Source organism: Trichomycterus rosablanca, chromosome 4 (genome assembly GCF_030014385.1).
Source record: "Trichomycterus rosablanca isolate fTriRos1 chromosome 4, fTriRos1.hap1, whole genome shotgun sequence".
NCBI lineage: Eukaryota > Metazoa > Chordata > Actinopteri > Siluriformes > Trichomycteridae > Trichomycterus > Trichomycterus rosablanca.
The window spans coordinates 21,964,598-21,991,804 of record NC_085991.1 but is presented as its reverse complement, the minus strand read 5'-3'; the positions used below and the strand labels follow the sequence as shown (position 1 = coordinate 21,991,804).

At 39.4% G+C, this 27,207-nt stretch overlaps 2 protein-coding genes across 6 annotated transcripts in view; one reads left to right on the top strand and one right to left on the bottom strand.

The window, feature by feature from the left end:
• The first annotated feature begins 7,355 nt into the window (after positions 1-7,355).
• On the top strand, positions 7,356-16,175 carry ankrd33bb (ankyrin repeat domain 33Bb). Its single transcript, XM_062993523.1, has 4 exons — positions 7,356-7,721; positions 13,819-13,948; positions 14,115-14,255; positions 15,349-16,175. The coding sequence occupies exons 1-4, from the start codon at positions 7,356-7,358 to the stop codon at positions 16,173-16,175; spliced, it is 1,464 nt and encodes a 487-aa protein (XP_062849593.1).
• A 2,997-nt stretch (positions 16,176-19,172) lies between these two features.
• ctnnd2b (catenin (cadherin-associated protein), delta 2b) overlaps positions 19,173-27,207 on the bottom strand; it is a 178,199-nt gene continuing 170,164 nt past the window's right edge. For all 5 annotated transcript variants that reach the window (XM_062993956.1, XM_062993958.1, XM_062993960.1 and 2 more), the window contains 3 exons: positions 25,894-26,025; positions 22,744-22,820; positions 19,173-21,749 (listed from right to left, as the gene is read on the bottom strand). In XM_062993956.1, the coding sequence (XP_062850026.1) occupies positions 21,504-21,749; positions 22,744-22,820; positions 25,894-26,025 (455 nt within the window). In that variant the 3' untranslated portion in view covers positions 19,173-21,503. The remainder of the gene's footprint in view (positions 21,750-22,743; positions 22,821-25,893; positions 26,026-27,207) is intronic.

The following is a 27,207-nucleotide window of genomic DNA, read 5'->3' as shown; positions in this document are numbered from 1 at the left end:
AGAAAAGACGCCTCATGGGCCAAACCAACTTAAACATTTGGGAGGGGAGAATTCCCTCAGATGGTAGAACCCATCTAATCTACTGCGATGTAAGGGCTGCGCTGTCAGATGAATGGATAATGAATGCAAGAAAAAGATTAGATAAGTGACAGATAAGTGTCAAAATTATTTTTCCCATCCAACCGGCCCAAACTTGAGATTGACATGAGCCGGCCCATCGGGAATCCTCCCGAATCTCCCGATTAACCACTCCGGGCCTGCATGTAGCACACAACAAGTACTTGCAAAAAATCCTGCAGCACCTTTAATGTTGATGGTCTCTTGACAGCTTCCCAGACCAGTTTTCTTCTTATCACTGCTGTGCCATGTTAAATCAACTTGTTAATGACTTCACTCTATGGTATATGTAATACTATTGTTTTTTGTACTCTTCTTTACTCTTCTCTTTGTGGGACATGGCTTTTGCTGGAGGATGCAACTTAGTAAATGTCAGGAAAATCATACTAAAATAGCTGAACTTTATATGGAGTTGATCAGAGTCACTTTGAAAAATGTGAAAAAACAGAGACACACCCCCAATTGTAAGAGGGTGTGCACACTCATAACCTTTATAGAAAGTACTGGAGCACATGCTGCATAACAGGTCACCACCTCTTTTATCAACTCAAAGAACTAATAAAAATGCTCCAATATCTCACCACAAATAATTTGGGACTTGTATTACAACAGTAAGAATACAGCAATTTTGGAGCAAATAAAGAACTGACTACCACTTAGGTTAACAGTTCAGATTAACATACACCGATTAGGCATAACATTATGACCACCTCCTTGTTTCTACACTCACTTCAATGGTCAGGACCACCACAGAGCAGGTATTATTTAGGTGGTGGATCATTCTCAGCACTGCAGTGACATTGACATGGTGGTGTCAGCCATAACATTAAAACCACCTCCTTGTTTCTACACTCACTGTCCATTTTATCAGCTCCACTTACCATATAGGAGCACTTTGTAGTTCTACAATTACTGACTGTAGTCCATCTGTTTCTCTACATATCTTTTTAGCCTGCTTTCGCCCTGTTCTTCAATGGTCAGGACCCCAACAGAACCACCACAGAGCGGGCATTATTTGGGTGGTGGGTCATTCTCAGCACTGCAGTGACACTGACATGGTGGTGGTGCACAATCGGACGTCACCCGGAATCCTTAGGTCACAAACCACTGAGACTGTGTCTGTTTACCGTGGCAGGTGTAAGCCAAAACAAAATCAAAAAGTTTGTCATAATAACTTAATTAAAATTAATCTAAATAAGCATCATGAAAACACTAGTAAGGCTAAACTAAAGTTAGGACTTCTAAATATCACTTGCATGCAAAACAGTAATTGTAAATGAAATGATCACAGATAATTGTCTTAGTGCACTTTGTTTAACTGAGACCTGGGCTAGAACTGATGAGTATCTAGGTTTAAATGAAGCATCTCCTCCGGGTTACAGTTATGAACATAAGCCACGTCTTAGCGGTCGTGGTGGAGGAATAGCCACAATTTATGACAAAGACATAGGTCTTACTGTAAAATCATCTCCCATAACAAACTCGTTTGAAGTTCTTATCTCTGACATACAGTCCCCTCCAAAAGTATTGGAACAGTTAGGCCAATCCCTTTATTTTTGCTGTAGACTGAACACATTTGGGTTTGACATTAAAAGATGAATATGAGACAAAAGATCAACATTTCAGCTTTTATTTCCAGGTATTTACATCTGGATCTGATACACAGTTCAGAAGATAGCTGAACTACTCCCTTCAGTCTCCTCTTTAGCAGGTAAAATGCATGCTCTATAGGGTTTAAGTCTGGAGATTGACTAGGCCAGTCCAAAACCTTCCACTTCTTGCCCCTGATGAACTCCATTGTAGTTTTGGCAGTGTGTTTTGGGTCATTATCTTGCTGCATGATGAAGGATCTCCCAATCAGTTTGGTTGCATCTTTCTTTAAATTAACAGACAAAATGTTTCTGTAGACTTCTGAGTTCATTGTACTGCTGCCATCATGCGTGACATCATCAATGAAGATTAATGAGCCCGTCCCAGAAGAAGGCATGCAAGCCCAAGCCATGACATTACCTCCACTGTGTTTTACAGATGAGCTTGTATGTTTGGGATCATGAGCAGATCCTTTCTTTTTCCAAACTTTAGCCTTTCCATCACATTGGTAAAGGTTAATCTTTGTCTCATCAGTCCATAAAACTTTATCTGTACTTCTTGGCAAATTCCAGCCTGGCCTTCCTATTCTTCTTGCTCATTAGTGGTTTGCATCTTCTGGTGAAGCCTCTGTACTTTTGTTCATGAAGTCTTCTGTGAACAGTAGATTGTGATACCTTCACTCCTGCCCTCTGGAGGTTGTTGCTGATGTCACTAACAGTTGTTTTAGGGTCTTTCTTTACAGCACGCACAATGTTTCTATTATCAGCTACTGTTGTTTTCCTGGGTCTACCGGTTCGACATCTGTTACTTAGTACACCAGTGACAACTTTTTTCTTCAGGACATTCCAAACGGTTGTACTGGCTATGGCCAATATTTGTGCAATGGCTCTGATTGATTTTCCATCTTCTCTCAGCTTCACAATTGCTTGTTTTTCACCCATAGACAGCTCTCTGGTTTTCATGTTGGTTACTCCTCTAACTATAAATGCACAGTCTGCACAGGCAAAACCCAAATCTGAAACTGAGCGTAGACATTCAGTGCTATTTATTGTTTAAATAATCAATGTAACAGGACACACCTGGGCAACAAAACACACCTGACAGTCACATGTTCCAATACTTTTCCTCACAAGAAAAATGGGTGGGTTCAGACAAAAGGTGCTATCTTATGATTTGTGTATCAGATCCAGATGTAAATACCTGGAAATAAAAGCTGAAATGTTGATCTTTTGTCTCATATTCATTTTTTTATGTCAAACCCAAATGTTTTCAGTCTACAGCAAAAATAAAAGGATTGGCCTCACTGTTCCAATACTTTTGGAGGGGACTGTAGCCAATAAATGTTCATCTGATAAAACTAGTATGTTTAAGCTGGTTACTGTTTATCGACCCCCTGGTCCTTACTCGGAATTTCTTCACGAATTTGCCGATTTTCTTTCTAAATTAGTCTTATCAACTAAAAAAGCTTTAATTGTTGGTGACTTTAATATTCATTATGAGGATGAGTGTAATCCACTCAAAATTGCGTTTTTACTCTATTTTAGAATCTTTAGGCATTGCCCAAAAAGTAACGGGACCCACTCACCGCTGTAAACATACCTTAGATTTAATACTTACTTATGGTATGAACCTAGACAACCTGGTAATTGTACCACAGAATGACTTAATTTCTGATCACTCCCTACTAATATATGAAGTGTCCCTATCCAATAATATACAGCAACCACATCGTTTTAAATGTAAGCGCACTATTACATCTGCAACTGCAGCAGCGTTCATAAACTGCCTGCCAGAATTACCAAATATATCAGCATCAGAACCTAAAGAACTAGATCAGGCAACTCAAAACCTAGAGATCGTATTGCGCACAACCTTAGATAACGTAGCCCCACTCAAAACTAAACTAATTAGGGAGAAAAAGCTTGCTCCATGGTACAATGACCAGACATGCGCACTTAAACAAGCAGCACGAAAAAATTAGAACGCAAGTGGCGGCACACTACACTGGAAGTGTATAAGATAGCTTGGAAAGATGCTCTGAGTATAAACATGCACTTATAAAAGCTAAATCTTTATATTATTTGTCCCTAATAGAGAAAAGTAAGAACAATCCTAGATTCCTTTTCGAGACAGTGTCCAAATTAACTAAAAATGTCAATGAAACTGAATCTAATATACCACCCGACTGTACCAGCGATGATTTTTTTAAAATTCTGTAATGAAAAATACGACTTCAGAGTCAGAGTGTGTCACTTGCCAATGTTAATAATAAATGCTACAAAAGTAAAGTGGGGTGTTCCACAGGGGTCGGTACTGGGACCACTATTATTTACACTCTATATGCTTCCACTAGGAGAAATTATTCATAAACATGGTATAAATTTTCACTGCTATGCAGATGACACACAACTGTATATATCAGCCAAACCAAATGATACTGACACAATCAGTAAGATAGAAGATTGTGTAAACGACATAAAAAACTGGATGTCGTGTAATTTTCTTTTACTTAATTCAGATAAAACAGAGGTTTTACTTGTTGGCTTTAAAGCTGAAAGAGACAAGTTGTCTAACCTGGTGCTAAACCTAAACACTTTCTCTGTTACTCCCAGCTCAGATGTAAAAAACTTGGGTGTCACACTAGATTCAGATCTTTCCTTTGATACACACGTCAATAATATTACTAGAGTTGCTTTCTATCATTTGTGTAATATTTCTAAAATAAGAAATATACTATCTGTTAATGACGCTGAAAAACTGATCCATGCGTTTATAACTTCTCGGTTAGATTATTGTAATGCTCTTCTAACTGGATGCTCTGGTAGATCCATAAACAAACTCCAGTTAGTTCAAAATGCAGCAGCTCGAGTGCTAACTAGAACTAGAAAATTTGATCATATTAGTCCTGTTCTATCATCTCTACACTGGCTGCCAGTTAAATTCCGCATTGATTACAAAATACTTTTACTAACCTATAAAGTGCTACATGGTCTGGCTCCACAGTATCTGCGTGAACTTATTAATCACTACAACCCAGCTCGTCCACTTCACTCACAAGATGCAGGGTTACTTATAGTTACTAGAATTAAAAAGATCACAGCTGGTGGAAGAGCCTTTTCTTACAAAGCTCCACAACTTTGGAATAATGTTCCTGCCTCTGTTCAGGATTCGGACACAGTCTCAATGTTTAAGTCTAGACTGAAAACATATTTATTTTCTCAGGCTTTTGATTAGTAGAGACAAAGGCGCAGAGCCTGGGGGTTCTTGGTCATAGAAACTTGTGGTGATCAGGGATGTTTGGTTGCTGTCGTTCTGCCTCTCTTGTCCGATCACTCAGGTTTGATGACGGTGGGGAGATGGGCGCTGATGTCCTATGAAAGCCTTCATGACCTTGTTACCTGCTCACTTTTAGTTATGCTGTAATAATTAGGGCTGCCGGAGTCTAAAACTGTTTTACTCAACTAGCATTGTGCGTTATTAACTACAGTTTCTGTTGTTTTACCCCGAGGGCATTCTGATGGAAACCTGTTTACCCGCCGAGGTTAAGGATTGAAGTCGAGACTGCAGTGCCAACAATGCTGCTCCTGCCGGATGTGACGGGTCTGGAGTAATTGCACCAAGAATGACAAGAACTCACTACAGACTTTATTGAAGACTAGACCGAATAATAACTCTTTATTTATTTATTTATTTATTTATTTATTTATTTATTTATTTATTTATTATTTATTTATTTATTTATTTATTTATTTATTATTTATTTATTGCCAGTTATAACTTTTAGTTCATTTAGTTTTAGTTCCCCCTTTTTTGCCTGCGAACTCAGCAGCTCCAGTCGGGGTTCGCTCTATTTGTTTTTGTTTACTTTTGTTGTTGATTTTGTTATGATTATTCTTTATTTAATAAAACATTTATTTGTCATCTCTGCGTCTTGGGTCCTGTGTCTCTCCCCTCGTAACAGAAAGGTGCGACCAGTATGGACCCAGCGGTCCCTTAAAGGAGGGGGTACTGTAAGGTGTCTGCGGCGTCGGTTGAACTTACCCCTGGTTCCCGACATCGCAGGCTTTACACAACACTTTACTTTTGTTGTTGATTTTGTTATGATTATTCTTTATTTAATAAAACATTTATTTGTCATCTCTGCGTCTTGGGTCCTGTGTCTCTCCCCTCGTAACACCACCTCCTTGTTTTTACACTCACTGTCCATTTTATCAGCTCCACTTACCATATAGAAGTACTTTGAAGTTCTACAATTACTGACTGTAGTCCATCTGTTTCTCTACATACTTTTTTAGCCTGCTTTCTGTTCTTCAATGGTCAGGACCCCCACAGGACCACCACAGAGCAGGTATTATTTAGGTGGTGGATCATTCTCAGCACTGCAGTGACACTGACATGGTGGTGGTGTGTTAGTGTGTGTTGTGCTGGTATGAGTGGATCAGACACAGCAGCGCTGCTGGAGTTTTTAAATACTGTGTCCACTCACTGTCCATTCTATTAGACACTCCCACCTAGTTGGTCCACCTTGTAGATGTAAAGTCAGAGACGATCGCTCATCTATTGCTGCTGTTTGAGTTGGTCATCTTCGAGACCTTCATCAGAATGCTGCAAACGGGGTGCTGTTGGCTGGATATTTTTGGTTGGTGGACTATTCTCAGTCCAGCAGTGATAGTGAGGTGTTTAAAAACTCCATCAGCATTGCTGTGTCTGATCCACTTATACCAGCACAACACACACTAACACACCACCACCATGTCAGTGTCACTGCAGTGCTGAGAATGATCCACCACCCAAATAATACCTGCTCTGTAGTGGTCCTGTGGGGGTCCTGACCATTGAAGAACAGCATGAAAGGGGGCTAAAAAAGTATGTAGAGAAATAGATGGACTACAGTCAGTAATTGTAGAACTACAAAGTGCCTCTATATGGTAAGTGGAGCTGATAAAATGGACAGTGAGTGTAGAAACAAGGAGGTGGTTTTAATGTTATGCCTGATCGATGTATGATAGATTTTCTATATTTTTTCATTTCCTGTAAATGTCTGTGTACCTAATAGGCAGTTGAGACTTTTGGGACTCACTGTTTTGTACTGTGATGTTACTTTCACTACTGTGTGCAGTTATTTTTACACAAGTAAGAGGACACAGAGTGCTGCTATTGTAATAGCACCCAGATTACTGGATTACTTCACTATGGACAGACAGAGAGGCTGAGAGAGACTAAAAGGATCAAGAGGATTCTTCTTGGACTGTGGTGTCTCCTGTTCCGGACGTTTGCTTTCTGATGGAATTTATCTGATGGCTAATGCTTAGGGCAAAGAAAATGAAGGTTGAATCATGGGATCATATGGAACAAATCAAGTGAAGAAGCAGTCTGGTAATCAAAAAGAAAATTAACTGGCGTAGCAAGATTAACATTAGATATATGCTAAAGGTTAACTTTGAATAGTTTTGCTATACATGAGTGAGTACAATGTTGGTAAAGTTTTTCATATACTGCTTATGGCTAACATAAGTGCTAAGGATTGTGACTCTGTAAGTGTAAATAACTTTGGATTTGGTAACCTGTTGAATCCTGAGCCAAAAGTTAAATGGTGCCTATAAGGAAAGCCTATTTAGTAGGTGGTCTACCTGTCATCCAGGGTCAAAATGGCAGCAGGAGAATCCTCTATACAAAAGAGCACTGATTTGGAAGAAAAAGAAAACTCTGATCCTTCAAATAATGGTGTTTACTGTGAAAACGGTGGTGATGATGATCAGTATGATGATGATGATGATGATGACGATGTATACCAGGAATTTGAGGAGTTTGACTTCTCCCAGCTACCAGACACTAAAAGCATCGCATCAGACGATTCCTTCTATCCACCTGATCAGCGATCTCCCACCCCTGAGGATCAAGAGCCTCTCACTTTTTTCATGGCATGTTGCAGTAACAATGCAATCATAGTCAAAATCATGATAAGACAAGGAGTTACAGAAGAGGAAGTGCGAGAAGTGGATAAAAACAACAGGGTAAGAGTTGCGATGTGAAATTAGATGCTTAAAAAGGTCAATAAATTCATTTCAGGTGTTTCTGTTTGTAGGACAACATTCTGAAGCCCAGTCAAACACTACAAAAAGTCAAGATCCCTGACTATTCTAGAATCCATCTATCTAGCAATAAAAACATCTTAAAACTAAGTCAATGTTAGACGTTTAGGTGGCACAGCGGTAAAAAATACACGGTGGAACATCAGAGCTGGGATCTCAAATACATCGTATCGAGTCTCAGCTCTGCCTGGTGGCTGGGCTGAGCAGCCACATGAACAACGAGTGGACTGTTGTTCAGATAGGGGTGGGATATTAAACGCTGGATAGGGACTTTCTCATAACTAATGCAAATACGACCTCTGCTGGCTGATTGATGCCTCCTGCACAGAAACGGGAAAAGAGTGCTGTCAGGGTGTGTCTCTCCATACACAGTGCTGATCCGCATTGCACTCGTCAAAGTCAATTGGGAAAAAAAGGAGAAAAATGGGAGAAGTTAAGTTAAGTTCGCCATCAAATAATTTTGCTGTGTGTATTTTATTTTAAAAATATGCTATAAACTTAGGAAAGAACTGCAACTCGTTGATTTTTTATAAGCTACCATAGTACCACCTTAGTGGCTGACGCTTACTGACTGTATCCCAGCTTTTGCTCTGTTCACCATTTATCAATCAAAAGGAACCCCCATTAAACTGCAATGCAATGACACTAACATGGTAATGACACTGATCACAGGACACTGTTGGCTTTGTATCGGTTGGAGAACTATTCTCCTCCTAGATGTATAAAAATCTCCAAAACACAGCTGTACCTGATACACTCCTACAATACACTATCATGTCATTGATGTCATTATCACATTAGCATGATTGCACTGCTGTGAAAAGTCTACCGTTCAAATAACATGATCAGTGGGGTCCTGTGGGGTAAAGGGGGGTTGAACAAAAAGTACAAAACAACCGAGAATCGTGGGTCAGAAATTACCCACAAAGTTAACTTGTATGGTAGGTTTAGCTTATAAAATCATCTACAAATGTTCAGTATGTACCAGATAAATGCACCTAATAAAGTGCTATGTGAGAGTATAATACTTAACAATAATAATAATAATTTTATTATTATAATTATTATTATTCACAGCACATTGGGTTTTAATAGTGGACAGTGGTAGCCTAGTGAGTAGAGCTTTGAGCTATTAATTGAAAGGTTAAAAGTTTAAATCCCAGCTCTACTATGCAGGGACTGTTGAGCCTCTCTGCTTCAGGCTGACTCTGTGCTCTCAGTTTCCAAACAAGCTGGGATATGCAAAAAAAATCATTGCATTGTATTTCATTGAGTAGATGTACAGTGCCTTGCAAAAGTATTCGGCCCCCTTGAACTTTTCAACCTTTTGCCACATTTCAGGCTTCAAACATAACGATATGAAATTTTAATTTTTTGTGAAGAATCAACAACAAGTGGGACACAATCGTGAAGTGGAACGAAATTTATTGGATATTTTAAACTTTTTTTAGAAATAAAAAACTGAAAAGTGGGGCGTGCAATATTATTCGGCCCCCTTGCGTTAATACTTTGTAGCGCCACCTTTTGCTGCGATTACAGCTGCAAGTCGCTTGGGGTATGTCTCTATCAGTTTTGCACATCGAGAGACAGAAATTTTTGCCCATTCTTCCTTGCAAAACAGCTCGAGCTCAGCGAGGTTGGATGGAGAGCGTTTGTGAACAGCAGTTTTCAGCTCTTTCCACAGATTCTCGATGGGATTCAGGTCTGTACTTTGACTTGGCCATTCTAACACCTGGATACGTTTATTTGTGAACCATTCCATTGTAGATTTTGCTTTATGTTTTGGATCATTGTCTTGTTGGAAGATAAATCTCCGTCCCAGTCTCAGGTCTTTTGCAGACTGCAACAGGTTTTCTTCCAGAATGGTCCTGTATTTGGCTCCATCCATCTTCCCATCAATTTTAACCATCTTCCCTGTCCCTGCTGAAGAAAAGCAGGCCCAAACCATGATGCTGCCATCACCATGTTTGACAGTGGGGATGGTGTGTTCAGGGTGATGAGCTGTGTTGCTTTTACGCCAAACATAACGTTTTGCATTGTGGCCAAAAAGTTCGATTTTGGTTTCATCTGACCAGAGCACCTTCTTCCACATGTTTGGTGTGTCTCCCAGGTGACTTTTTATGGATATCTTTGAGAAATGGCTTTCTTCTTGCCACTCTTCCATAAAGGCCAGATTTGTGCAGTGTACGACTGATTGTGTCCTATGGACAGAGTCTCCCACCTCAGCTGTAGATCTCTGCAGTTCATTCAGAGTGATCATGGGCCTCTTGGCTGCATCTCTGATCAGTCTTCTCCTTGTTTGAGCTGAAAGTTTAGAGGGACGGCCGGGTCTTGGTAGATTTGCAGTGGTCTGATACTCCTTCCATTTCAATATGATCGCTTGCACAGTGCTCCTTGAGATGTTTAAAGCTTGGGAAATCTTTTTGTATCCAAATCCGGCTTTAAACTTCTCCACAACAGTATCTCGGACCTGCCTGGTGTGTTCCTTGGTCTTCATGATGCTCTCTGCGCTTTAAACAGAACTCTGAGACTATCACAGAGCAGGTGCATTTATACGGAGACTTGATTACACACAGGTGGATTCTATTTATCACCATCAGTCATTTAGGTCAACATTGGATCATTCAGAGATCCTCACTGAACTTCTGGAGTGAGTTTGCTGCACTGAAAGTAAAGGGGCCGAATAATATTGCACGCCCCACTTTTTAGTTTTTTATTTCTAAAAAAAGTTTAAAATATCCAATAAATTTCGTTCCACTTCACGATTGTGTCCCACTTGTTGTTGATTCTTCACAAAAAATTACAATTTCATATCGTTATGTTTGAAGCCTGAAATGTGGCAAAAGGTTGAAAAGTTCAAGGGGGCCGAATACTTTTGCAAGGCACTGTATATATGACAAATAAAGGCATAGGCTAAATGCCACTTTAGAGCCAAATGGGGGGAGAAAAGCCAGGTTTTTAATAGATCTAAACTGACCTATGGTTTGATGGTACAGTTTATTTAGCCATCACAATCAGCTCAGCCAAAAATAAGTGTGTTTAATTCTAGGCTGAAGAGACTTTAATGCATCCACTTGGAGCCTTTATTCTCACTGACACGCTCTTGTTGCAAGAGAAGCTTGCTGTTTGTTTGTTTGTAATAGTGGATCTTAGTGATCCATGATGCCGTGTTCACTGAATACAGTCAGCTAAGCTCTGGAACAGACGGGAGGTCAGACAGTGGTTTGCAGTGGAACTCTGTGAGCCACACTGCAACCACACCCAAATTCTTAGAAGGTACAAAGACTTGAACTGGTAAAATTCCATCAAGAATATTTTTTATTTAGCTGTAAATCATACTCGCACAATGGTGAGAAAAAACACAAACAGTCGAAGGTCATAATACCTCCACCACAATGCTTCACAGTTGGGCTGGATCTTATGTGCTGGTATTCAGTCATTTTCTTTCTTTGTGCACTTGTGCCAAGTTATTTTTTCCTATCTATTTACCACAGATTATGGACAATATATGGAATTTTGAAAAAAATTGAAAAAAACCAAAAAATATTTTATTATTTATTATTTTTGGATATTAAAAAAAGGCTTTTGCTGTTGCTTTTGGCCTCTTTTTAACCTTCTTGAGAAAACTGTACTAAATTCTAGGGTTTGTAGACAACTTGTATCGTGGACTGATGTCTGCAGAAATGTTACACTTTTTTGTAGCTTTGTGCATTTGTATAGGTTTATGTTTATGTCAGGACAGAAAATTGCTGTATAAATTTTGACAGATTCATACTTTTAATAATTGTAATAACTGAAGTTTTTGCAAATTTTCCCGCTTTATTCATGAATGATAAAGTCATGTGTTTCATACATTAAATGTAAATTTTAATGTGAATAATAATACAGAAATCGAATTAGTTGTTTTAATATTTTAACAAAACTGTGTGTCTTGGCTTCAATATGTTTTTACATGGACAGTTATTATAACAAAAATACATAAAACTATTTTAAACAACTGTAGCAGTAAGATAAAAGCTTATTATGCTGTGCAGAACAGAGCCTTACTAAAAGACATGCTGCTTTGTGTCTGCCCATCGTGATATAGGCTGGCAATTAATGAAACAAGACAATTTCTAATAATTTACTGCCTGGTACAAGCTCGGAGTCTGCACTTACACACTGTATTACATTGAGGCTGTGATCTAAATGAACAGAGCTCAGAGCATACGTTCTTTAAAGGATCAGAACAGCTTTTGACAGTGCACAGAAACAAACTGTAGTTTTATAGTCTAAACGCGAGCCCCCGGACCCTGAAACTGTGCAGCACCAACACTACCAAGTGTGCTACAATGGTACCAATATCATTTAAGTTTATAGAAAATTTTTCTATTCTTATTTAGTTTCCACAAACAACATTCAACATTCATTTACACTATTGGCAGGAATATATGCTTGTCTGAGTGTCAATCCATTACAGGGTGACCCCCTCAACCATTTGCTTATTTACACTACGCTATTTATAACAGCTAATCACTGTACTGGCATATTTTCACAAGGTCCCCAGAATTATTTTTTCTTTTTCTTGTAATTTTAGTAATATTTCTAGTGTGTGCTCAGTGGTCAATCTACGGATGGAGCAGCTGCTTCACCAGCAGTTAGATATGTGTTTTTATTCCATTTTCATGTTTTACTATCAGACCTTTATCCTGTTCAGGGTCACGGTGGGTTCAGTTTTCCCAGAATTATTAGGTGCAATGCAGTAACACACCCTGCACAGAACAACCCACCTCTTCCTATAGGACAAGGCCGATCATGTCTGTACACCCAACCAGCTGATAGCACCGCTGGGAATTCGATTTCTGGATCTTGGTGGTAGTGGGCTAGCGTAATTTACCTCTGCATTACCCGAGTGCCTTACACATGGTACTTAATAACGTTATTTTATAGCTCTTTTCAACATACATGGACCCACACATTATCTTCATCACCATTACTCTGTGTTCAGTGTTCAGCTTTGTTCTGCCTCTGCACTACCCTTCAGCCTGATGATAATCAGAATTAGAATTTTAGAGAAAGATTTTCTCTTCAGTCATCTTAAGAGAGTCTGACATTTTTCCAGCAATTCAAAGACTAAGGTGTGTTTACACTGGTCCTGTAAGACCTTACAGGGAAACACTGCTAAATGTATAAAAAGAAATGCATTTCAAATCTGCTACATAAATATTCATAAAACTCAGCCAGTAAAACCTTTTTGGTTTTAATAATCACAAAACTAAATTCTGATAAGTTGGACCATTAAAAGAAAAGCTAATAGAAACAGAGAGCAATTATCTGTAGAATGTCTTAGACATAATTTTTCAAGTAAATTTGATGCCCACAACACATTCCAACACATTGGAACATGAGCATGTTTAATACTGGGTTTCCTTGAACAGTTGGCATCAAATGATGCAGACTTGAAAGTTGAATTCTGGCTGTGTTTGTGTTTACGCAAGTCTTCAGTTGTGTGGGGCTTTGATGCATTTCACACAACATAATGCAGCACATACAATATAAAGACCAGTCTAGCACAAATGCTCTCTGACTATGCAGCCATAAATTCTCTCTTTTATTGTAACTTGTGGCAGGTACAAATTTCAGAATGAGCAAATATTAAAAAGTTAAGTTAGTAATGTTAAACATTATATGAAAATAGAACAAAAGCAAAAGTGAATTTGCAAACCACTGTTTTTGTTATAGTTTGCATTTCACATATTTTTTGTAATTAAGGCTGGGAATTTATCTGTTTATTAAAGTGATGAGATTGACTACCTGCCTCCACACTATCTATAATCACCTTTTCTGAAACAGTACTGGCACTAAAGCATGTTCTTTAAGCTGTAATACACTTGATTCAGTTGACTTAGTAACTCTTTGAGGATTATGTCCAGTGTAACAGCTCTCTGACCACTGAGTCCATGTTTCTGTAACTCATGTTTCTATAATCACACTCCAAAATTGATGCATGATGTTATATGTTATTTTTTCTGGTTCACAGACAGGTCTGATAATGGCATGTTACCAAGGCGATGTGAATGTGGTCATTGCCCTTTCACAGTGTCCTTACATAGATATAAACTGGCAAGACAATGAAGGCAACACAGCTGTCATGGCAGCTGCACAAGCAGGTAGGGAAAGGGACAACATTCATTACTGAAAACATATCTCATGATATTAATCTAGATACATAATTTAGTCCAGCACTGATACGATTCAAATAAATTCAGGCAAACATAGTTTAATTAATATCCTAAGAATATGAATGAAATATATCTGTAACTTTTGGAAATTCAGGTCACATTATGATCACCAACTACCTTCTAAACTATTATGCTGGGCTGGATCTTGAACTCAGGAACTGTCACGGCTTCACAGCTATAATGAAAGCAGCACTGCAGGGCCGGATTGACTGTGTTCGAGCGCTCATGATGTCAGGTACAGTACCCCAGTGATGAAGTAATGCTAGTTTGAAGTTGGTGCAGCAAAGGATCTCTGTTCAGGTCCAGAGGTCTGTTTTAGATCAAGTATGTTAGCTTTCACTTGAGCTAACAAATCATTTGAGCTAAGACAGAACGTTGATAAAATATTCACTGCAGCAGTAACTGTAAACTAATAATTCACTTTTCATTATACTTACATCAACAGTTTTATCCTGGGCAGGGTTTTATTAGGAAACACTGGGTGCAATGCTGGTACACCCTGGACAGGGTGCCAATCCAGAACAGGGCTTTGCCTCTCCCTTACCAACATAGCTAAGCATGTCTGTGTAGATGCCCAGCTGGTCAACTGCATTACTGAGATTCGAACCCAGATCTCGGTGGTGGTGGGCTGGCGTAATAGACCGCTGTGCCACCTGATCCCATCGTGATTCATTCTTTATATATAAATGTGTTGGTAATTAATTTGTTCTGGTCAAAGTTATGGTGAGTCTGAAGCCTATTTCTAAAAGCATGTGGCCCAACGTAGTACTACGGCATCAGACACCGGGGGAAATTTACAGTAGACGGACCATATACTAGCATGTTTTTGGCATATGGTACAAAACCAAAATATTTGCATTTATGGGAGAATGGAAAATCCGCAGTACTTAACTTTTTGGATAGGACACAATCTAGACATTGTTCTAGCATTTTAGCTTACAAGTTGACTTTAGCATTTAATGAAGATATAGCATAGAAAATGACACATAGAAAGTGATCCTTACCTTTATTTAGTACGAGGAAAATAATGGCTTGACTACATGAAAGAAAAATGCTAAATGCAAAGGTTTTATTATGTCTTAAGGAGTTCTACTGGGAAGCCTGGGCCTGGACAATTTCCACTTAGTATAGAATGAACTAAAGCTGTAACAAAATGATAGATCAGCTTATTACATGTTGCGAGCGATTGACTTTTTGGTAAAATTTTAAACTCTGTATAACACATGCTATGTTTGTTGTTTTTTGGAAAGTTAAACCAAACTAAAGATCCTACACTACAATCCTTCTGTCTTTGTCTTCATAAATACATTTACACCATGTCTCTACAGGGGCAGACATTGAAGCAAGGGACTATGGGCGTAAACTGACACCATTTGAGTGGGCTCTTTTCACGTGTCACTATGGTACAGCACGGATGATGCAGCAGCTTGTGGCACAGCCATGTGCAGAACAGTTCTGCAACTCGTTCCGCATGGAGTGGCCTATGCTGCAGCAGCTGGTGGGTCAAGCACAGAAGCCTCTGCCCTGCTGGAGGCGACTGTCAGAAATCATTTGCAATACCTTTACCCTCAGAAGGAGGTTTAAGCCTCAGGAGGAGGGGGTTCTGGACTACATGGTGCGCATGACTACAGCACTGGCCAGCCCGCTTGTGGCCACCGCCTGCAGCACAGTTTGCCCAGACAGCCCACCATGCGTTGGCAAACGTCGGCCAGCTGTACCGGATATCCTCAAGTACGACGAGCAGCAGCCTGACAAGCTCAAAAGTCTTGGCCATGATCGCATTGAACACTACAAGTACCTCTTCCAAAATTGCCATATGCCACTGCCGTGCACGAAGCAGAAGTGGTGTGCCAGCCTACAGCTACCAGTACTGGCATTGACTGTGGTGCAGGAATCTAGTTTGGCACTCCGCAGGAGTAGTCTGCTGCCGTTGTACATGATGCGCAGAAGCAGTGTGTGTCCAGGCCTGTTGGCGCCAAAGGTATGTCTGTGCAAAGCTCCACCTCCAACCTACACACCTGAAAGAAACCAGTGCGGAAGCAAGAATGCACAGTTTTTGGAGGTGCCCGGGTGGAGGTATAAGGCTTTGAATGAGAACACGGCGAAAAAGGAGCAAAACAACAAGCTTAAGTTTCCCATCATGTGGAGGAAATGAGGACAGTTGATGTTATTTTTATTATATTGTTTTTATTCTTTGATTGGCTGTAGCAAGAGAACTCTGACACACTCATCTTTTTAGCCTAAGTGGATTAAATAAAAGAACACAGAACAAATTTTTTTACTTTTGATGTGACTCAGCTGATAGGACAATTTCTATTGAATATTTATCATGTGACTACGCCGTCACTGCTTCTCAATGGTTTGTCAGTTATTATGACTTGGATGAAGATTTTTCATACATTTATTTTTAATGATCATTTCATTTTAATAGTCACAGTGAATCCGGTGCGTATTACACTCACAGCACTGATCAGCACTTACAAACAATTATTAGAGAGATCCAAATGATCTTAAAGGGTTCACAAACGTTTTTTGTTGGGAGACAGTGCAGCATGTGGTGTGTGGTGGGTTCAGCAGGGGGCAGTATTGTACCTAAACTTTAGGGTAGAACACAGCCAGCAGCCTCAGCACAATATCCAGAGATACTTTCATTCCCTATCTCTCAGTTGGTGGCTCTGTAATTATATCTTTAAAAGATACCAGAGTAAAATAATTACACTGAAATTAAGAACAAAGATGAATATCTAGGTAATTAAAACAGGCAATAATTACAGATCATTTCTAATTTATTCTGCCACTGTAAATTGTTTTACGTAAATGCTTAATTCGCTTGTACTGTACTTATTTTTTACTTTACTAGTATATGTGGTAATAAGTATAATGTGGTAGACTGCATTTGCCTCGTGAAGCCCATAACAATCAGTTTTTCTAACTAGCTCCAACTCTAATTATGATTATTAAGAACAGTAATAAGGCAATTTAATTTCAAGATTCATTAATGAGCATATTGCAGTTATGACATACATTGTTGGAGACTAAATGTTTTTGCTATTAATTACAGCTGTAGAAGGATGTCCTGTTGCACCGGCTACATCCTTTTCTCTAGATTTGTGCAAATTCTCACAGTGAAATTAAGTCAACCAGCTTTTATTCTCAACACAGACCTATTAACATGATTTGCACCATTAGTAGCAAATCTGGTCGACAAAAACATGATTAAATATGTCAATATGTTTGTTTTAAGCAAATCATTGCCTGAGCTCTTTCATATCCCTGATAAAGCCCTTTTAACACATTTAGGCTTAATAACACCTGCATATACACTATATTGCCAAAAGTATTCGCTCGTCTGCCTTAACGCATATGAACTTGAGTGACATCCCATTCTTAATCCATAGGGTTTAATATGATGTCGGCACACCCTTTGCAGCTATAAAAGCTACAACTCTTCTGGGAAGGCTTTCCACAAGGTTTAGGAGTGTGTTTATGGGAATTTTTGAATGGGACCATTCTTCCAGAAGCGCATTTGTGAGGTCACTGATGCTGGACGAGAAGGCCTGGCTCGCAGTCTCCGCTCTAATTCATCCCAAAGGTGTTCTATCGGGTTGAGGTCAGGACTCTGTGCAGGCCAGTCAAGTTCTTCCACACCAAACTCACTCATCCATGTCTTTATGGACCTTGCTTTGTGAACAGGAAGGGGCCATCCCCAAACTGTTCCCACAAAGTTGGGAGCATGAAATTGTCCAAAATCTCTTGGTATGCTGAAGCATTAAGAATTCCTTTCACTGGAACTAAGGGGCCGAGCCCAACTCCTGAAACACACCACCACACCATAATCCCCCCTCCACCAAACTTTACACTTGGCACAATGCAGTCAGACAAGTACCGTTCTCCTGGCAACCGCCAAACCCAGACTCATCCATTGGATTTCCAGACAGAGGAGCATGATTTGTCACTTCAGAGAACACGTCTCCACTGCTCTAGAGTCCAGTGGTGGCGTGCTTTACACCACTGCATCTGGTGCTTTGCATTGCGCTTGGTGATGTAAGGCTTGGATGCAGCTGCTCGGCCATGGAAACCCATTCCATGAAGCTCTCTACACACTGTTCTTGAGCTTATCTGAAGGCCACATGAAGTTTGGAGGTCTGTAGCGACTAAGTCTGCAGAAAGTTGGCGACCTCTGCACACTATGCGCCTCAGCATCCGCTGAACCCGCTCTGTCATTTTACGTGGCCTACCACTTTGTGGCCGAGTTGCTGTCATTCCCAATCACTTCCACTTTGTTATAATACCACTGACAGTTGACTGTGGAATATTTTGTAGCGAGGAAATTTAACGACAGAACTTGTGATGCCGTGTTTCACAGGTGGCATCCTAATACGGTACCACGCTGGAATTCACTGAGCTCCTGAGAGCGACTCATTCTTTCACAAATGTTTGTAGAAGCAGTCTTTATACACCTGTGGCCACGGAAGTAATTGGAACACCTGAGACCAATGATTTGGATGGGTGAGTGAATACTTTTGGCAAAAGAGTGTAATTCCAAGCTGATTTCCATTACATTAATTTAACAGTATGTTGCAAAGAAATGACACCACATAGGGCTGCTGGTAAGATAACTGCAAAAAAGAAAAATAGATATGAAAATAGACTTTCCTAAGCAGTCAGCACTTACAACTATTAGAAGCTATACAGCAATACAATTTCATTCAGTCTGCCAGAATTAACACTAGCTTCAAATACTGGGTCTGTTTTCAAACATTCCATATATGTACGATTCCTTATTTGTGTCAACTGAATTTATTGATTCTTTTTTTTTTAATCAGACCTGGATTCATTCTGATTATGCATTTTGCAAAACAGCCAATAAACGCAGACAGTGATCGTCATTTATTTACATATTTATATTAATTACAAACAAATACGGTGTACTCATTCCACACTCCCAGTTGCTAGCTTAATAATAATGTAGCTATAGAATTAGTTTTAATAGTCCAACATTACAACAAAGGATTTTATAAAAGCCGTATAATTACAGCTAATAAACTGTACTTTTCATACCACTTATGCCTGCACGTTGTCATTTATTATTATACTTAGTGAAACACTCGCAACAAGCCCGCAACCTAAACATACAATCTATCAGTCTGCACACACTAATTAGTACTGTTTATTTGGCATCTAAGTAAATCAGGGCCTACGTCTTTAACAAATAATAGAAATATGGTACAGCGTTTTTACATGAAGTACAATTTTCTAGCAAAAATGATTCACGCAAAAATGATTTGATAGTAAGTTTATATCTTATAGCAGTTGCAGTAGCAATAAAAAGGTTCACAATTATCTCAAACACTTTGTCTATCAACAGAAAAATGTACTTACATTTCCAATACAAGTCGTCAGACATGTCTACTTTTTCCACAAATATTTTGCAGTTTTTTTTCCTGATGTTCACTACTGATAGTGCTAAAAGATAAGTGAGACAGATTCAGGAGGTTATTAATCTGCTTCTTTGCCTTGACATATATTTCTAAGTTTAAAACAATAGGAAGGAAAGACCAGGGCTTGCTGCCACAGTTCAAAACAGTTCTTAAATGGTCCTCAACCAGATTAAATAAGAGTCATCGTCCACACTCAGTGAGTGGATTCACCAAGCAACTTTAAACCCTCACAAGATATCCTGAGATTAAGAATGGGGCAGTCATGAATTACATGACAATAACTTCTCTAGAAGCAAATCTAGATTAGTAGGACATTTTTTGACATTTAGTAACAAAAAGACGAAATCATATGAGTTGGCGGCTTTAATTTCACTAAAGAGGATGAAACATTCATAACAGCTTTGATATTTAAAGGGTAGCAACTTCAGACCACAAATATGTAATGAGAAACACACAAAGACGCATGTGTATAAAATTTCTAGCACTATTTCCGTTCTGTGTTTGAAACATGGCTGCGTCGTTGTTCTGTGGGTCTGGAGCCCTGGTCTCACCTGTTTCACCCAGCAACACCAAAATAACAGGAAGGGGAAACAGATCAGAGGTACGGTAACGATAACAGAATCCTACGTGTTTTTTTCCATCAAATGTTGCTGCATTTGGTGACATCCACATCTGCACATAAAAAGTATATATTTATATATTTTATTTATATAATATATATTCATAATCTATTGACAGTTTAGTCTACAGTGAACTTAAAACCACTTAGTTTTGTAAATTAAAAAATCGGATTCGCTCAATTGTCTATTTTACAACACAGCATAAACTAATTGTACGTCCAAGGAGGGTTAGCTCCGAAAGCCTGAGTGCCTCCGAGTGTTAGCCATGTCTCTTCTCAGTGTGAAATGTAGAAAAGAAGCATTTACAAACTGGCATTGGTAAGATAAATAAAAATTGCATTGAACGTAAACTTCAGCGGCAGCTCAGCGATAACCTCCTGGCTCGGGGATTACCACATTTGGCACATTTTACAAAACAGAGAGCACAGATCACTGGAAGCATGGTGGAATGACAGGTCTTCAGTTAAAGCTGTCACCTAGTCTTTTCAGAACGTAAAAAAATGTCTGAGCAAAATAAAGCTACAATGTAATTGACTCGGTAAACTCTTGCCAGGCAGTGTAGCAACCGTGCATGGAATAATGATGCTCGGTGATTTCATTGTCTTCATCCGACGTCTGAATAAACTCTAATTTTGAATCAATTTTGAATCTTTTTTGCCGCCAAAACGTACTTAAACTACAGAAGAGAATGTCTGTTGAGAAATCTTTCCTACCATTTTTGAATATATCAGACAAAAAAGATGATTTTGAGCCACAGGAGAGGAGGGATACAGACGTTTTCTTTTCTGTATAATACACAATGTAACTTGTATCTACATCTGCAATATACAACAAATACTTTACACTAGAATTAAGAAGATAAAAAAAGAGGTACAAAATAAAAATAAGGAATGAAAGAAGATAAAAAGGCTCTGAGAATCTCCTTGTGAAGAATGCGCTCCACAAAAAGCAGACTAAACGCAAACAGATGTCCTAAAAATTTATCGACTCTTTCCTCAGCTTATGTAGAGGCATGATGTGGAGATTTCTTGTGCTTCACATTCCTGTCTCTCATCTGATCCGCACATTTACAGTTCACTAACCGTTTCTGTAAAATCCTGCTTCCTAGCAGCCGTACAGGTTGTCCTTATACTTTCAGATCTGTGTGGTAAAACAAAATCCTTTTCTTTATTCCCTAATTGTCTTCAAACTTCAAAACATCATCTTTCACCTGTCTGCGACTCTCTCTCTCTTTCTCTACATTGTTTGTGTTCTTAGTGAATAAGGGTCTCAGTGAGAGTGTTCCATGGTGTGGGCTCAGATCCAAACTGAGGGTGTTTGTACATCTGTCGTGTATGAGCGTGTGTCCAGTAGTGTTCATGCACATGCGGGGCTGGTTTCTTTCTGCGAGTGTGTCCTCAGACCGACCCTCAGCCTGCCTCACTACACCCAGGAGTCAGGTGAGGCAGGGTAGTGACTCGTCTCATAGTTGAGTTCGCTGTAGGGTCGGGAGGCTGAGTAGAAGTCCACGTAGTTGCCGGTGGACTTAAGGCCGAGGTGCAGGGTGCCGTCGGCAGTGGCTGGGGGGCGCTGGTGCGCTTGGTCCTCATAGTAGTTCTCATCAAAGTTAGCTCCTGGAGGGGTCTGGAAGGGAGGGTAGGCCTCTGTAGCGTTACCTTGAGTGGAGATCTGATACAGGCAGAAGGAACAAAACATAAAACATAAAAAAGAACAGAAATAGAATTAAAACAGTACAATGTTTTGCACATGCTAACTTAAATCGAATGCCCTCAAAAATGCTGTCTTCATTTAAATACTAGGCTTTATTATTATTCATCTATTAATTCATTCATGAAGACATTTATTCAAAGTGTGTCCCTCTGTAATTAAGGGGAGTATTTGAGTCTTGATTTGCATTCTCATATTTAGTCATTTGACAGTAGCCAAATATGTCAAATACATTTACATTTATGGCATTCAGCAGTCGGCTAAAGCAGCTGTTCCCAACCTTTTTTTGCACCACGGACCGGGTTCATATAAAATATAATTTCACTGACCGGCGGGGGCGAGGGGTGGGGGGATTTAAAATAGAAGAATGAAAAAAATCAGTGTGAATCCTCAGCTTTTTTCACTGCGACAAGACGCTGCTCCCAAATATAATTATTTATTGTTTCTGTGCGGCCCGGTGGTTGGGGACCACTGTGCTAAAGTGACAGGAATGCTTAAATTAAACGAACCATCCATTATGACTGCATCCCAGACCACATATGACTATTCTATTAATCTACTAACCAGGCTGTTGAGGAAAAAAATTAGTACTTATTGGTATTCTGCCACACCGGGTACTGTTTTGAGATGCAAATCAAAGCCTAGTTAGCAGACAGGTGAGCTAATTTTAAAGAACAAAATACATTGGAATCAATCATATCAGAGATTAGCTGGACAAAAGTCTACAAAAATATTATCGTCTGGATTCAGAAATCAATACTGTATCTCTATCTGTAACACTATTAGTGAATTTTGAGGCTCTGAAAGCAAATGCTTTTTCTCCTGCTGTAAATTATTTCAATTCCTTCGTTTCACAAACTGACCTGCATTGTCAGATCTTAATGGTTAAAAGAAGATTAAATGTCAGCTTAGTACATGTACATTATATGGAGACTGAAATTATTTTGCTTTTTACCTGGTTATGTTTGAGGTCATCACTGGGAGGCATGTGAGCACCTCGGAACAGTGTAGTAGTTCCACTGGAGATTTGAGCTGCAAACACATGAGCATGTAATTATAAATATGAATATAGTTATGAATATCGTTACACTACTATCTTTCTAATTGTGGAAGCTTGATCTTGGAATACTGCATTCCATTCAGTAAAAATGCATTCACATGAGAAGTGACAAAATAACTTTTGCACCTCCCCACTTTTTTTCACAAGTGTTGTACACCGCTATTTTGTCGGTTTTCATGTGAATATGGTATTTCAAGATCAAGCATCTCCATGATTAAGAAGATAAGGAAACAAGGAAACAAGAAGGAAACACTACACGATCTATCACCAACTGGAATCGCAGGAGAGCTTCTCTGGTCTCCCAAACTACGTTTTGTCATGAAAACAAACGCGAGAAGTGACGAGGGGTTTAATGATACCACGTCCAAAAATGCACGTCAACAAGTAGTGAATGATCAAAGCTGTTTGTGCGCTGATGTGCAGCGTAAAATCAAGGAGGAAAAATAAATGAAGCTGAGAGGATTTGGCAACACGAATAGTATGGATTGTTCTGTAGTAAGTTGGAGGTTAATTAATATTTTTGCAATGCAACGTTGATCAAGTCAGAAATACTGTAAAAAGTGTGTGTGTGCCGGTGTATTCTAATATAAACTATATTGTCCCACCTGTTTACACTCCTCTCCTGCGTTTCCCCTCACACTGTATCTTGCGTTCTAATTGGCTGTTCAACATAGCACTCATTGCCAGTCGTGCAACTCAGATCAGATATCTGACATGCTAGAAATCTTGATCCGGTCGCCGAGTGCTCGGCGAGCCGGTCGGATCGAGTTGTTGAGTAGTTCACACATAGCGATTGAGAGCCGAGTTTTGATCGCCGAGCGAACGCCGAGTTGCTCCCGAGCCGGCAAATCTAGCGAAAATCAGGGCAAAAATCGTGTAGTGTGAACCAGGCATAACAGGTTTCCCTATACATCCTTATGGGAAAAAATACCTCAAAACCCAACATCTTTTTAAATCAACGCCACTCCCAGAACCAATTAACGTCGAGTTTCAAGGAGTGCTCCCTGGACCACAGTGGCCTCAGTTAGGGTTGGGTGATATTGCCGATTTTCATACCGTCATACCGTCTTCAGGAAATACCACGGCATACGGTATTACCCGTTGGGTGTCGCGGACAAACTTTACAGTGTACACACTTGAGTGTAATTACAATATTTCAATGTTTTATTATAAAAAGATTTAACAATCTGAACGTCAAACATTGCTTATCTTATCTGATCTACAGTATAATAAATACGCATAAGTATAAATGCATGTGTATCAATTACACTTTAACACAAACATTAACACCTAACATTTTGGCATTGTAATCTCTCTCTGCCCACACAAAACAGAATAATAGCAGGCTAAACACTTCAATATATTTCAAAAGTTAACTGCTTAGTTTATAGTTACAGATATTTCTTAAAAGTGTATGAACGTGTACGTGTAATCCAGAATTAAGTTCTATACCGTAACAAAAAATATGAATGTAAATGTTCATGTTGCAATGATGGTGATGTAAAATAATGTTAAAATAATTCAAAGTCCAAACATTTGAGTGGTTAACGAGAACGCTACTTTAACATGTCACACAAGCTCAGTGCAAAACAACTCGAGCACAGAAACGGTACAAATCCGATCTATTCCCTACACACTCGCTCCCTACGCCCTATAGTGCGCTTAACATTCTTAAAGGGCCCGACAATATATTTTATAATTACATTACACGACAGGTGAGACGTTCTTTTTTCTTAATATAGCGCTTTTATTTAGGAAAAAATAGTTCTTACATAGGCAGGAAAATCTATGGCAGACAAGAGTCAGAACAGCGGATTGGGCGTAACGTTATTATTACTGTTTGCTCCTTTTTCTCAACACTTGTGCTCGATTTACACTGAAGATATATTTAGTAAATAAGTACATGTCCGCGCATGCACGCGCTTGTGTTCATTTCCGGTTGAACTGATAAAAAAATTAAAAGACGAGCCGTTTTTCAGTTTCTGCTTGTTAGCTCACAGCTAACGCTAGCCAGTGTGGCTCTTCACTCGTCTCTCTGTGTTATCACCAGTGAGCACCGCACAGCCAATCAGCGAGCTCCAACCGCCTACCCCTCCCACCCCTCCCTCACTGTGGATGCGCGCATGTCCTAAAGTCTGAGTTTTCAAGGTAAACCTGAAGCAGAAATTTGGCGCTTCACATTTAAAAAATACCGTCACCATTTTTGAATACCGTCACCATTTTTAAATACCGCGGTATACGGTAATATCGTCATACCGCCCAACCCTAGCCTCAGTAATGTAAAAATGGAAGAAGCTTGGCATAACCTTGAAGTGATTACTCTAAAGGAGCTCTACCTACATCAAACTCCTGTACACAGATTGGAATTCAATTAAGAACTTTAACTGAGCTATAGGCACATCTTAAAGATAATAAAAGCAAACATAATGCATCTGACCTCAATTAGAAGTGTCACAACAAAATGTCTGAAGAGACATTAAGCAAACTCCAAGAACATGATTAAGTAAAACATTATGGTTGATTGAGTAGATTAATTGGTAATCTTGGCAATAATATCCATTTAAAATCAATTAAACAACACAATAAATAGAGCAAACAGTCAAGGGTCTGAATATTTTCTGAATTCAATGTATATTATTACACTAAACATCGGCCTCTGTGGTGCTAAAACCAGACCTTATAGGTGTTCTTGGTTTTAAATCTAGATTTGGGGTCACCACTGTTCAGGAATGTACACAAAGCCTCTGGATCACCTTTGAACCGTGAGGCTGTGGAGGAGCATGACTCACTGTGTCTACAATTGGCCAAGCTATCTGAACAAACACAGCTGAATGTGTCAGGTGAAAAATACACGGCACAAAGGTTAAATCTACTGATCATACTGTGCTGGTAATCTGGTTTGTGCAGCAGCTCATTCTGCTGGGAATATCAGTGTCTGGTTACACCAGCAGGAACTGCACCTTTGGAGGGTAGGAGGAGAATCTGCTGGTAATGGTTTAGTGTTACTTTGGGTTAGAGAAAGAAAGACTGGAAGCCAACCATTACCTGCCATGGCATCCTTCCTAGAGGTGTGCTCGCCCTTGTTGCTATGGTACCCGGAGTTGGTTCCAGTTGACTCGTAGTCTGTCTTCCTCTCCTTCAAACTCATCATCTCTCTCGGGGAAGTGGGGGCACTCGCTTCAAACAAACAAGCACTTGTCAACACATCATGCTCATGTACTGAATACAGAACAAACAACCAATAAAAAGGTACAGTGAAAAGTACTATAATGCCAGTTAACTTTGTGGACAAGGTCATGTGTATGGCTGAGCATGTGTGCATCAATGGCACAAGGATGCTCTGTATACACCTCATTATTTACACAAGTTAAAGGACCTGCTGTTAAAGTACTGGTATCAGATATTACAAGACGTCTTCAGGCAGGTCACTGCAGTTTTGACAGCACAAAGTTGGTAAATCTAATGTTCTGGAACGTCAGTGTAAACAAATGACTTCCCCTTCTCTTCTTAAACAGTTTAAAATATAATTTCAGTAAATGCTTAAACTCTAACATTCAAGCAAAAGCTCTTATATACCATCAGTAATAAAACTGCAAGCGCTCTGATACAAGTACTTGTGCACATTGCTAACTTCTACTTTAATAAATCATGACTAAAGAGAAGGTAATGAGGTTTCTCCACCCAGTGATGAGTTAGTCACCCTCTTCACGATAATGACCCCACTCTCTGGTTATGCTTGTAGAGTGAGTGGGTGTTAACATGATATGACAACGTTTCCCCCTTTTAAGGGTCAAAATAATATGTCTGGTGTTTAGCAATGCTGCCAGGAGAGCCGTTTATCTGTGGCAAAGCAAAGATTAAGAAGACAACTACACAGTTTTATTTAGATGTGTGAACAGGCTCACAGGCTAATGAGGGGATCCAATTCAACCCGGAATATGTCAATGCTACTTTAAAAACAAGCTGATACTTCTGAGACATCCATAAAATCCTAATAATAATATTAATAACATACATAATTTTGTAAAACTAATCTTAATGAATCCAGACTGGGAATAACAACACAAGACATAACACTTTAAATAATGGTCTCTGGAGTATAATCATTTCCAAATACACTATGAGGAAAAAACATTTATGGATGCTAACAACCAGAACAACTCATCCACAGACCTCAAACATTAAAATGATGATTGTTAGCCGCTCAGGTGGCACAGCAGTAAACACGCTAGCATACCAGAGCTGGGATTTCAAACACATCGTTTCGAATTCTTGGCTCTGCAAGCGGCTACATGAACAATGATTGGCTGTTGTTCACACAAGGTGGGAAAGCCGGACCAGGGCTCCTCATAACTGATG